At 34.7% G+C, this 13,971-nt stretch overlaps 1 protein-coding gene across 2 annotated transcripts in view; it reads left to right on the forward strand.

The window, feature by feature from the left end:
• LOC110033526 (protein ENHANCED DOWNY MILDEW 2) overlaps positions 1–13,971 on the forward strand; it is a 94,614-nt gene that overhangs the window by 67,756 nt on the left and 12,887 nt on the right. For both annotated transcript variants that reach the window (XM_020737542.1, XM_020737541.1), the window contains exons 14-15: positions 6,117–6,158; positions 9,870–9,980. In XM_020737542.1, coding sequence (XP_020593201.1) covers positions 6,117–6,158; positions 9,870–9,980 — 153 coding nt within the window. The remainder of the gene's footprint in view (positions 1–6,116; positions 6,159–9,869; positions 9,981–13,971) is intronic.

Below are 13,971 nucleotides of genomic sequence, written 5' to 3' on the forward strand. Positions count from 1 at the left end.
TATATATATATCATGGCGTCGACAACGGCACGCTCTGCTAGGGTTTTGCCCCATGGTGATTCCTAACGGTGATTCTATTGGCTTCTTCGCTTCTCTTCAGCGTCTCCCATGACGACATTCACGTAGGTGCAGATCCCTATCTCTACAGTTGAAGTCGAGCGCTCCCAGTCATATCCGTTGTCGATAAGGATCGCTACTGCCGTCGCCGTCTGATTCCATTGACGACAGCACTTTCTCTCGTAGTCGTCTCTCGTAGCCGACGACATTTCTTCTTGTGGTTATCTCACTCGCTCTAGACGAACTGAGCCCGACAGCTCCCGAAGTTTGCTTGCTTCGTTGTAGTCCTCCAAACTGTTTCTGTCTTGACCGTGGCCATCTTGTCAGGGAGATGGCCTCGACGCTCCGTTCCTATGCAAATGCCCTTGCCGGCGACTTGCCCATTTCTGCTCGTGCCCTATCTCCAGGTTTAAAGTCTGGTTTTGCTATCGGTAAGTCCTACAATGTTCCACAATCGTTCCACGAGGCTCTTGAAGGTGGAGGTGATCACACTTTTATTAAAAAACTTGGAAAAAAATGGGAAGCCTGCATATATTCTCAGAGAGGATAAAACAGGTACTCTCGCGTTCTCTTGGCGTTTTGCTCTTCTGGGGAAATTCCTTTATGGTCACCCAAAATTGGAGATAATTAGAAAGAAGTTTGATGCTATGAAACTATTAGACAGTTGAAACATTGACCTACTTGACTGTCGATATATACTTATTCAGCTATCTCACAATGCCGATTACATTTGCATTTTCTCTCAAAAGCTATCGAGATTGACAATCGTTTTATGAAAATTCTGAAGTGGAGTGTCAGTTTTGATATAAAAGTGGAGTCCCTTATCATTCCAGTTTGGATAAAGTTTCTAGGGTTAAAATTACATCTGTTCAACATGAAAATCCTCAACTCTTTAGCAACTGCATACGGTAAATCTCTCAAGGTGGATAGTTCTACGCTTACTGCCACCATACACTCTGTGGCTTGTCTATTAGTTGAGAGAGATATCACTCAACCAACTCTGAATAAGATATGAATTGACACTATTCACAACCGTTATTGACAAAAGGTTGATATAGAACCACACCCTTCTTATTACTCTCATTGTAGTATGTTTGGCCACAGTTCTAATATTTGCTATCGTTTGCATCTTCATCTAAGGCCGAATATCGCTAAAGATCAGCCATCTACCATCTTTGCTGTACCATCTTTCATCTTTGCTGAGATGGTGCAATCCGATTCTCTTTTCAACTTCGCAGTTTCAGATGAAGAACACCTTACCATAGGTACAGATCCAAATGTGCTGATACCACTTACTGTTATTGAAGAAACCCCGCTTACTTGCCAAGACATACGAGAGTGTTCTTTCGACCCGAAAGAAGATCAGTTGGTACAACAAGTAGTTGTCTCTAATGTTCAACAACCTACACATATTCTGCAAACTTCAGACCATTCTGCTGATCAGATGAGCCAATCCTCGGATGAAGAATGACAGGTCTACAAGAGGAGGAAGAAGAGGAACGGAGGACAACTCGAGCTAGGGAATCTGTTGGATGATATATTGGTTACTACTGACAATGACACTCATCTGATCAATTTATTAGTTGACTCCTTCCCTAGAACTAGAGGTAGAGGCAAACCAAAGTTGGGTTGCTCTCCAACTACCTGATACTCCTATTCTGGCACTTTTTGGTCTTTATTTTTTTAGACTGTATTTTTTCTTTTTTAAAACTATTTGATATGGTGGTTTTTGTGTGGGCTGAGTGTCATTTTTGGGATCTCTCACAAAATCTATCTATACCCTATTTTTTATTTAATATATTAGTCTTTCGGCTTTCATATGTATATATATATATATATTAGTAAACCAGTAGGGAGTTTTATTGATACAATAATAAATCAAAGGTGGCCACCTGCTAAACCTCAAAACACTCAAATATTGATACAAAATTAATTACAAAAGGTGGCCAGTAGGCCCCGCCCCAAAAAACACCACATCTAAAAAGAAAACCTATGGAACCACAAAGCCGAGATTACAACTCATTCAAATAATCTCCAAAATGTACAACTAAACCAACAAAACCAAAAAAAAAAAGGAAAAAAAGAGATTTGCAACTAAGATAAGAAAGCTCCCAGCCATCACCATGTAGGAGTACTTTGAGAAGGGGTGGAGGGACAACATCAATAACATCATACTTAGAGGTAGAGGCAGATTTAGAAAGCCAATTAGCAGGATGGTTACTTTCCCTCGGGATGAAGCTCCAAATAACTTTTAAACCTTTAGAAATATCATGAATTCGCTTCGCACACAACAAAATGTCCAAGGAGTCGGTTTAGCATGACGCAATCATTCAGTGAGTTCAAGAAAATTTGTTTTCCCATGTCTTAAATAGTTTATCTTTCTGAGATCTATCAATTGAGAAGAAAAGTAACCACGTGTTTTCCCATTTATTAGAACATTATAATGATTGCAACTCAAATCACCTTCTGATGATACTGTATATATATGTATATTTATATAGATATATTTATTGTAGGCAGTTGAAATATTGGTTTACTTGACGGTCGACATATAATTATTTAGTTATCTCACGATGCCTATTACACTCGCATTTTTTCTCGGAAAGTTATCAAATTAGACAACCGTTATATGAAAATTCTGAAGTGAACTGTTGATTTTGATCCAAAAGCGGAGTCTCCTATCATTTATGTTTGGATAAAGTTTTCGGGGTTAAAATTACATCTGTTTAACCTGAAAATTCTTTACTCCTTAGCAACTACTTACGATAAAACTCTCAAGGTTGATAGTCTTATGCTTGCTGTCACCAAACCCTCTGTGACTTGTGTTTTAGTTGAGAGAGATATTACTCAGCCAGCTTTAAATGATATATGAATTAGAATCATTCACAATGGGTATTGGCAAAAGGTTGAAATAGAACCACACCCTTCTTATTGTTCTCATTGTAGTATGTTTGGCCACAATTATACTATTTTCTATCGTTTGCATCCTCATCTAAGATTGGATATCACTAAAAATCAGCTACCTACCATCCCAATTGAGAAGATGCAAACCGATTATCTTTCCACCACCGCAGTTCTTGATGAAGAACACCATACTACAGGTAAAGATCCAATCGTGCTTTTATCACCCACTGTTATTGAATAAAGCTCACTTACATGCCAAGACACACGAGAGTGCTCATTTGATCCAATAAAAGATCAGCTGGTACCACAAGTATTTTTTTCTAATGTTTAACAACCTACACATGTTCGACAAACTTTAGAACAATCCACCGATCATGTGAGCTAATTTTCGGATAAAGAATGACAGGTCTATTCCAGGAGGAAGAAGAAGAATGGTGGCCGACTCGAGCTCAGGAACCTATTGGATGATACATTGGTTACTACTTGCAATTAAGCTTATCTTACAAATTTATTAGCTGTCTCCTTTCCTAGAACTAGAGGCAGAGACAAGATATAATTGGGTTGCTCTCTAGCTACATGCTATTACATATTTTGATACTTTTTTGTTTTTTCCTTAGGTCTCTCATGTATTTTTCTATATTTACTCGTTTTAGAACAACTTGTGCTTATCGTGTGGGCACGGTGTCGTGCTTGGGCCTTCCTACACAATCCATCTGTATCCTTCTATCTAATTAATTTATTAGCTTTTGGGCTTTCTAAAAAGAATGTATATATAGATACATCTACACACACACACATACATATATTAGTCCAATACGAGCCGCGATCGGGGCCGCATACGAGAGCAGCTCGACGAAGCTCTACGAAAACAGAGGAGCGAAAAATGCATATATATATATATGTATATATATGTGTATGTATATGTATGTATGTCGTATTTTAAGTCCTTCTGGTTACAGCTAGTTGCTTTTTGATGGCGTCGGCAACGACACGCTCTGCTAGGGTTTCGCCCCATGGCGACTATTCCCGGTGGTGATCCTATCGACTTCTTCGTTTCTCTTCAGCGTCTCCCACGACGGTGTAAACGTAGCTGTAGCTCCTTGTCTTCGACGTCTCTCCTGTTGAAGTTCGAAAGCTTCTAGCGTCTTCGTAGTCGACGAGGATCGTCCGGTCGTCGTCGTCTTCGGCATCTCTCCTGCGCTTTTGCTCGCAGTCATCTCCCGTAGTCGACGACATTTCTCCCTGCGGCTGTCTCGCTCAGACGAATCGAGCCCGAGGTTTGCTCGCGTCTTTGCGGCCCGCTACTGTTTCTCTCCTAACCGTGACCATCTTGTTAGGGAGATAGTCTCAACGCTTTGTTCCTATGCAAATGCTCTTGCCGGCGACTTATCCATTCTTGCTCATGCCTCCCCTCCTGGTTCAACGCCTGGTTTTGCTATTGGTAAGTCCTGCAATATTCCAGAAACTTTTCACGAGGTTCTTGAAGGTGGAGGTGATCATACTTTTATTAAAAAACTTGGAAAAAAAATGGGAAACCTGCATTTATTCTCACAGAGATTGAAACCGGTACTCTCGCATCTTCTTGACGTTTTGCTCTACTGGGGAAATTCCTTTATGGTCACCCAAAACTGGAGATCATTAGGAAAGAGTTTGATGCTATGAAGCTATGGGCAGTTGGAACATTGGTCTACTTGACGAAAGACACATACTTATTCAGCTATCTTATGATGCAGATTACACTCGCATTTTTTCTCGAAAAGTTATCAAGATTGACAATCGTTTGATGAAAATTCTGAAGTGTATTGTCAGTTTTGATCCAAAAGCGGAGTCTCCTATCATTCCTGTCTGGATAAAGTTTTCGGGGTTAAAATTACGTCTGTTCAACATGAAAATCCTCTACTCTTTAGCAACTGCCTATGGTAAGCCTCTCATGGTGGATAGTCCTACGCTTGCTGTCACTAGACCCTCTGTGGCTTGTATCTCAACCAGCTCTGGATGAGATTTAGATTGACACTATTCACAACGAGTATTGGCAAAATGTTGAAGTAGAACCACATCCTTCTTATTGCTCTCATTGCAGTATGTTTGACCACAGTTCTACTATTTGCTGTCGTTTGCATCCTCAGCTAAGGCCGAATATTGCTAAAGATAAGCCATCTACCACCCTTGCTAAGAAGGTGCAATCCGAACCTCTTTCCAACATCGCAGTTCCAGATGAAGAACACCACTTACATGCCAAGACTCACGAGAGCGCTCTTTCGACCCGAATGAAGATTAGCTAGTACAACAAGGAATTGCCTCAATGTTCAACAACCTACACATATCCTGTACACTTCAGACCATTCTGCTGATCAGGTGAGCCAATCTTCGGATGAGGAATGACATGTCTACACGAGATGGAAGAAGAAGAACGAAGGACGACTCGAGCTAGGGAATCTATTGGGCAATACATTGGTCACTACTGGCAATGACACTCATCTGACCAATTTATTGGCTGGCTCCTTTCTTAGAACTAGAGGCAAAGGAAAAACAAAATTGGGTTGCACTTCAGTCATCTGATACTCCTATTTTGGCACTTGTTAGTTTTTTATATTAAGATCCCTATGTATGCATACATATGGATTTATGTGTGTGTGTGTGTGTATCAAAACTATTGATTCACTTTACAACCAACTAAACAACTATGTGATTATTTATTTTCCAATCAACCGAGCAACTATGTATTTCAAAAACATGGTTTAAATTTTCACTGCTTTTGGGTTTTTCATGTAGATAATTACAACCAAATAGCCGCTTACAATTGTTGGATTTACAATATTTGTTCAAGTTGTATTTACAAGGCATACGATAGCGGGATTTACTTGAATGCTATCTGCATTTGAATTTTAAACATTGTGGATGACACTATGCTCAAGTAGAGGCAATATATATGTTCTTTTTCTATTTAATTTCAGCAATTGCCTAAATGACATGAAGTACTTGTGATCCACAAGGCATATCTAGAGTTTCATGATAAGTTATTTGTGTAAAAGTTTGAAGGGTTGCTGTTGCAATAGTGTGGTTATTGAGACCTGAATTTTTTTCCTTAAAATGAATGCTGTTATCTGATCGTATTCATGTTATCTAATTTTTGCGTGGCTTTTATTTGTACACAGATTGTTGATAAGCTCCAGTGGTATGTACAAGAGGGTGACATGGTAAAATCTTTATTTATTGATGTTGATTCAGCTCAAAATATATGTAAATGTGTATCTTTCCTTAGTTTTGAATTTTGAGCAAGCTTTTATTATTATTGTTATTATTGTTTTATTTTATTTTTGAATTCTGAGCAAGTCTGATCGTTAGGAACCACAAAGTTTATTTTGATTTGTTTATGACTGTCAGAGTGACTTAATCTTTTTTGCCTCATTTTGTTCTGTATTTTTCCAAGGCAATTTTGCTTTGGTTGACTCTACTTTGTAGTGAGCTGATTGAGGAAGGATTTTGCTTACTTCATCAAGAAATTCAACTTGTATGCTAATTTAAATAGGTTAGATAAATAACTTAAGTCCTCTATTGCAATTTTATCTACTTAGCAAGTTTTGATTTTTAAAATGAAATGTTGCTGAAACAAAATTATTGAGTAATGGTCATATATTTTGACGGTGTTGCATGTAAATCAAATCAACTTAGGTTGATATAGAAATGTAAACTTAAAGAGAGAGATCTATCATGTGATGACTATAAGAAAAATTGCATAATCAATTTAGAAGTGAGAAATATTAACTTCCTAGTGTGTTTATTTATTCGCCAGGTTTACTTGTTTTCTAGCTACACGAGTTGTTTTTAGATTATTTTAATGCAATTAATCTTATTAAAGATCTCAGGCAAGAGTTTATGAATGAACTAGGCTACAATTAAGCAAAATATTATTGTGTTTTGTTTAGATATTTTAATATTGAAGCATATTTTGAACATTCTATTAGGGTTATCAAACTTGTGATTCACAATTTGATGTCATCTTTTCTGAATACACCACTATAGAACTATGTATGGTTGAATTTGATCTCATTGAAGAAATTGTTCTTCATGAATATTCATTTGAAAATGTTTTTGATGGGGAAATATTTTGTTGTTATATTATGAGTCTATGTCTAATAAATTTACATTTACAACAGACCATATTTTTAAACATGGACCTATATTTATACAAGAGTCAGTTTGAGACAATTGACCATGATATATTACCCCAACCCCAAACCTATGATAAAATTGAGTTTATTCTTGTTCACCAAATTGAGTTATTAATATCTACTATAGTTTGCGGATTGATCAAGGAATTTGATAACTCAATTCATAAGGAATTGTTTATTGATGTTATTCTTTTGAGGCATGGTTAGACTAATATCGATTTTATCTTTGATTTTTGGTTTGGTGGCATACAAACTCCTTGAACATACCTCATAATTAGAACTAAGTAGCTTCAATATCTCAGAGAATTTGTTAATAGTAAATGTTTATGAAACTTGAAATATAGAATTTCATCATGCAACCTGTGAAGGAACATAATTTATAACAACTGAATTTTAAATCATTTGGGGTAGTTTTTTCATAAAGAGATTGTTCATCAATATAAGCATATCATATTTTATCTTTTTTTTTTTTTGACGTGCAATACAACATCTTTGTTGCATTAGGAGATTTAATTCCTAAATCGTCCCCAACCAATATCATGGATATAAGAAATGCCTTTCATATGTATTTTGCCATCTCTTGCTTTGACTGTTTGGTTCATGTCATTGAAAACAACAAGGGAGCTGCTTTTTCACTAGTCTGGCTACTAAATCCTTGAAAACCCTTCATTTCTGAAAGGAGTAAAACAAGTTCAAGGACTTTCATTTCCTGAGACATTAATATGTAAAGATTAATCTATTATGAAGTTTTTTTGTACATTAATGGACATTATTGTGCTTTATGACGTATGCTTAAGTAAAATATTTATTGAACTATTAATTCTTTTGACAATCATGTAGCACAAGAATACTTCTGTAATGCTTGTATAGAACACTTGTTTTGTCTTTTTCTAATGGGCTGTTTCGTTGTTTGAATTTGTTTTCTCGACAGAAGCTTTCCTGCCAAGAGAACAACAAATTAGAATGTAAATAAGAAAAATTTGGTGTGAGATTTGTCAATAATAAACTTAGTTCATGTACATAAACTCTTTTTTGGTCAGAGAATGTAAATAATAGACTGTATATTTATGTTATAAATATTTTATTGAATGCCTCAAAAAATTCAAAATATAATTTACCTGATTACCTGATTATGTTATTAATTTATTGTTTTATTTTAAATTATTTTGAATTTCAGATTAATTGTTATTCATAAAATATCTTAAAGAGATCGAATTAGATAATAATAAATATGAAAATTATTTTGAAGATGATGAAACTATAGATGAGGCTACTATGAATCTTCAACTCTATAAAAGTTTAAGTGTCTGCTTACCTAGAATCATATTTCAAACTTCTAATTTTATATCAAAATTTAATATTAAGATTTATGATTTGTCTTTATGATAATAAATTAAATCAACATATTAAGGGTTATAACATAGGTATGATTTTTTTTTTAATTGTATGAGTTTATTTCTTTCCTGAAGCTTATGCCTCGATCCGTCTCGAGGAGGCTTACGTCTTGCCTCCCAATGTTGCCTTTTTAAACTTGATTATATAAAAATCTCTCTTTTTTGGCTTTAGCAGGATGTTATTATGAACTCAAAGCAGCGCTGTTAAAATGTTTTTTTTTTCTTCAACCGGAATATTGTTTAGTCTTAGTTGTCAAAGTTAGTGACTGTTAGAGTTTCTTCTTTTTCCCAAGCATTACAACATTCTTATCGATGTAGTAATGCACATGTCCTCTTCTATTTCTTGTTAAGCATGTCAACCATGTAAAAGGATCCACTAATTTTGTATAATTTACTAGGAGATATAGTTGATGTTTTTAGAGAATTCATGAAATTTATCAAGGCTTATGGAGTAATTCCATTAATGACGAGCTATTGTTCAGTCGTTGTTTGATGATCAGCAATAACTTCTTTTTTTTCGTTAACATGGAACTGTTTGGTTGGTTTTTTGCTACTCGAAAGTTTGTTTTTTGTGATATCATGGCTGGTTTGATACCAATGTACTTTTTTTTTCCTGCTTTATTCCTATTCAGCATTTCATGGTTATACCATAGAATAAGTTAGATTTTCTTGTTTGTTTCAGAACATAAAGCTTATTATGTGTGATCCACATGCTCCAAATTATTATGGCATTGTCTTTTATCCCATAGAATGATTTTCTGGCAATGATTTTCCAATGAATATGTATTTGTTGTTTTTAAAGGTTACTTAAAATTCATGAGCCTAGTACTTCTGTAAAGTAGACCGAACTTCTGCTTATATGGGCTTACTGGCTTGGACACCATATTAATTTCACATTTAAAGTATTCTCATGGCCGTGCACTCCTTTTATAAATGTTGGAAGAACACTTCGGCAAATTAAAACTTAAAATAACGAATTGGCCCCTGCTGTAGGAATCACATATATACTTTTTTACCTGCAAAGCTTTTGATATACAGGACCTGGTATCAAAGTTTTGTAGCTGGAACTTTCTTCAACTAAATAGCCAAAAAATTGTCTCTGAATGTTATCTTTATCTTCACCATGACACACAGCAATATATGTGGACTCTTTGATTACTAAATTCATCATTAATTCAATTCTTAAACTGCTTGGAGTAGTGAAGAATTCTGCGTGATCATATTCCACTGGTTAATTTAAGTATTCTATTGAATATTCTAAGAAAATGGTTTTAGTTTTGGGGTTTTGGTTTCCACTTTCAATGTATTGATTTATTGAAAGAATTTTAAATGTGTTTGGCAGATAGTCGATTTCTGTTGCGGTGCAAATGAATTCAGTATTCTGATGAAAGAAAAGCTGGATTCTACTTCAAAGAAATGCTCATTTAAGAACTATGACATTCTTCAAGCCAAGGTAATGTTTACACAAATTTTTTGAGATACTATGTAGCTTCGTCAATATGTTCACTCCAGTTAGTGAAATCGGAATTGCATGCTTCTATTTTTTTATTTCTGCAGCTTTTTTCTTAAAAAAATTTTTAAAGAAGTGTTTTCCGTTGAAGTGTGTGTTTGGATCTGTGAAGAAATTGTGATCCGCTGAAGTATTTGTTAGATCTGTGCTTTATTATGTGCATCTATTCATTTTCTTTGTGAACTTATTGATTTATTTGGTTGTCGTGTTTCTTCTCACTAAGAATTGCCTGACCGAATTACAGGTTATTATTCAAGTTATCCTCATAATCTTTTACAGTTTTTCATCTCATATTTCGCTAGTCTGTGCTTTTGTAAATCATATTTTTATTCATGAAGAATCAAGGGTATTCATGTATTCTTTAATCATTGGGCTGATATTTTTTAGTAAAAATTGTAATCTTCACATTCTTATCGTGCATCTATTCATTGCTTTGTGATTTGATGACACAGTCTACTGCTGTGCTTCTTGTGATTCATGGCCAGAGGCCAAGTTCTTATTGAAGTTATTTTCATAGCTTGTTAGTCTTTTTCGTCTGATTTCCTGTCACATCTCAGTTTTTTGTTCATGAAATATCAAGTACAAACTTGTAATTTGGTTTTATTTGGGTGATCTTTTTCAGGTAGAAATCATGGTCTTCAAATGTATATATGATTTGGATCTCTTTTTAATTTTTTTTTAAAATTTAGGTCTATCATTTACTTTGTGATTTGGTTGATATACTTGATTCGTTGTGGTATTTGTGACTCAAGTGCTTATAAAAGTTGGGCAATCAGGGTAGATTCTTTCTTTGAATTTGCTAATATACGTGATTTGTTGTGGTCTCATCACTCAAATGAAAAAGGAAATAAAATAAAATAAAAGAAATCAATGCGAAAAGATAAGTCTTATTTTATTGTTGCATACTTAGCTTCTGATATTTTTTATGTTTTTTTGTTAACCTAAAAAATATCACTCGCTATAAAATTATTCAGGTACAATTTTTATTTGCTTATTTAAAATCACTATGAAGATTTCTTATTTTGGTTAAATAATTAGGGCAAAATCAATCAACAACAATGTAAGAAAAAAGATAACAACGTTATGTGTGTCACATTAATTTGATTCTAACCTGTTATTGTTATGATTAATGTCAACAATAAGAGGCTAGAATGAATAGAAAAAGGTATAGAAATTTTCTTTTAGAGGAACATTAATGATCTATAATCAAAATACATGTGCCTTATTGTATTTTTCGTGTTGTAGATAGTATTCTCTCTGGTTTTTCTTTCTTCTTACTGTGGACGGCAAGTTTCATCTCGATTCTTTCCTTTTGGACAGCAATTAGTTAGCTGAAATTTGCTTTGAATTACTGTAATTTATGCTGTTATTTGCTTATGAGTTTCTGCAATTTTTTTGCAAGTGGTTTGGCATACTGGTTTGTTTGGCCAGTTGTCAAGGGCGCGGAAGAGGAGAAAGGAGAAAGGATTTGAGAGAAATTTTATCTAATTCATTTCAGAATAGGCAAGTGACTGAAAGAATCTAGTTTCCAGGCATATTTTATTTTCTTAAAACTAACTCCTCAGTTTAAGGGGAACCTTATCCCTGCTAAACTGACCACACAAACAAGCAAACTCAAATTTAAATTTTAACTTATCCAAATTAATTCCAAAATAAGTTTCAATCTTGGGTTGGCCAGCCAATCTGGTCTTCTGGAAAAACTTTCTATGATTGACAGACCATGCCAGTCTTACTGTCTTTTTTTGACCCCCATATTTACCGTCTGACATTTGATTTACAAGTTGTCTTCACCGTTGACTTCTGCTAATTTGATTTTTAATTTCAACAGTAAAATTGGAGAATTTGCATTATTAGCATTCTTTGTCAAATGCTTGTACTTACAAAACTTCAACGGCCTCAATTTCTTGGATCTTTTCATGGTATGATGCCTAAATAATGATCATGAATGGTTTCAGAAGGGAATTTTACAAGATGCATTGGTTTTACGAGAAGGGAAAAATTCTGGAGTATTGCTTATATTTTTTTCTCATTTCTTGCTGTTTTTGGAGAAATAGGAATTTTTTTTAAATGTTTTTTTTGGTTTATCCACTCTTTTGTTCTTTCATTCTTTTGCCACTGCCATCATAATAGCCTGAGTGAGGTCTGTGATTGAGAATAGATTTGCAATTGTGAACAAATGTTAAGTTTCTCTCTCTAAGTGTTTGTTTTGCATGTGAACTATTGCTTGTCGTCTTGCGTATACAATCATTAGTGTTGCATCATACTATGTCTCCTTATGACCAAAGCCTTTCATATGATAACTCCTCTCCCATTTTTTTTATTTTCTATATACATTTGTTATAAGAAGCAGTTCACTAATACCTTGATATCCTTATTTGTTTGAATGATTCATGAAGGATTATTGCCCTGGTTCTAGTTTATTCAATGTTTAACCTTTTATCATTATGCTATGAATCTATAATAAGTGGCTATCGTGGATAGGCAAAGTTTTTGAAAATTCTTATAAAGGATTCCTAATGATTTATTAATCAAAATAGAGGCCCCTGAATGTTTTCTCATTTTTTTTATTGGAACGTTTTGGATGGCAAGTTTCTTTTCTGTTTTGGGATCCTTTCCTACTGAACAGCAAGTAGTTTGTGTGTCACTTCTGGAAGAAATGTGCTAAGAATCATTTTGCGTGGCGAATCTCTAGTTTACTAAACTCCTAAATATAGTTTAGTGTGATCACAAACAGAAGTTGGTTTCCAAAAATCGTACTTGAAAGCGAAAAGAAAAGATAACGTGTTCGGAAAAGACAGAAAACAACGGCTGATAATTCTTACTGTTATTCAAAGTATGTGAGCCTCACACCCTTGTGATTTAGTTGATGTGGTAGTTCGTGATTTTCCTAAACTTTTTCCTATGTGATAGTTGTTAACAGGGTTAGAAAATCCTCTTTATGCCTATGTCTAAGTCAAAAGAAGGCTAGAATCCGTGAGGTTGAGACTTCACAAATCTCCACGACATTCCGCGGATTTTTTTAATCCCCTTTCTAGGTTGCAAAATCAGATAAAATATGTCCATTGTTATTCGGCTTTTGTGATTAAGCATTTCATTCTTCTGTGCAACGGATGAAAGCCACGGATCATGAAATATGTTAACATCTTAATTGATCAGATCAACAGTAAATGAAACTTTATGTTTAACACAACAACGAAAAAACCCTGATTTTTTAGAAAAAAACGATACGGGAAAAGTAATCATTCGAGAAAATCACAAAAATCACATACCATGAATCATACGAGAGGGAAAGGAAATTTAGCTACGCATGTTTGGGAGAATGCAGAAAAAATATTCTATTGAAATCATTATTGCAAGTAAAAACTGAAGGTAAGAACTTACAACACAATTTGTCCATCTCTCACAACTGCCAATTCTTCTCTAATACAATAATCTCACAAAAATATAAGAAAATAAACAAGGGAAAAGGTGGAAAACACCATTAGGACCTCTTCCTCAAGCGAGAAGGAGAATCCTAGGGAAAACAACTCTCCAAAATCTCTCTCTAACCGTCTCCAACTCTCTTCCCTCCCAAAAACCAAGAAGATGCCAAGAAACAGTTCTGTCATGACACTAGGTCTTTATATTTAGTTTTTACATTAGATATCTAAAACAAGCGTCCAAACTCTCCAAATCCGTCAATAGGTCCAAAACAGACATGAAATCACTCAAAATCTGAATTTTGGACGTCTGGTGGTAGTCACGCCCAAAACTGGCATGATCATGCCCAGGTCAATGGTGACTACGCCGAACGACGTTATTTCGCGCATTTTGATTTTTTTTTGTGTATTTGACATCTATTAGCTGCAAAATAACATAAAGAAGTTCCACAAGCATAAAATTATGATAAGTTATGTGAAATTGAAATTAAAAAAAAAACGATAGCGTATAAGTA

Source organism: Phalaenopsis equestris, unplaced genomic scaffold (assembly GCF_001263595.1).
Source record: "Phalaenopsis equestris unplaced genomic scaffold, ASM126359v1 Scaffold001210, whole genome shotgun sequence".
In the NCBI taxonomy this organism is placed as follows: domain Eukaryota; kingdom Viridiplantae; phylum Streptophyta; class Magnoliopsida; order Asparagales; family Orchidaceae; genus Phalaenopsis; species Phalaenopsis equestris.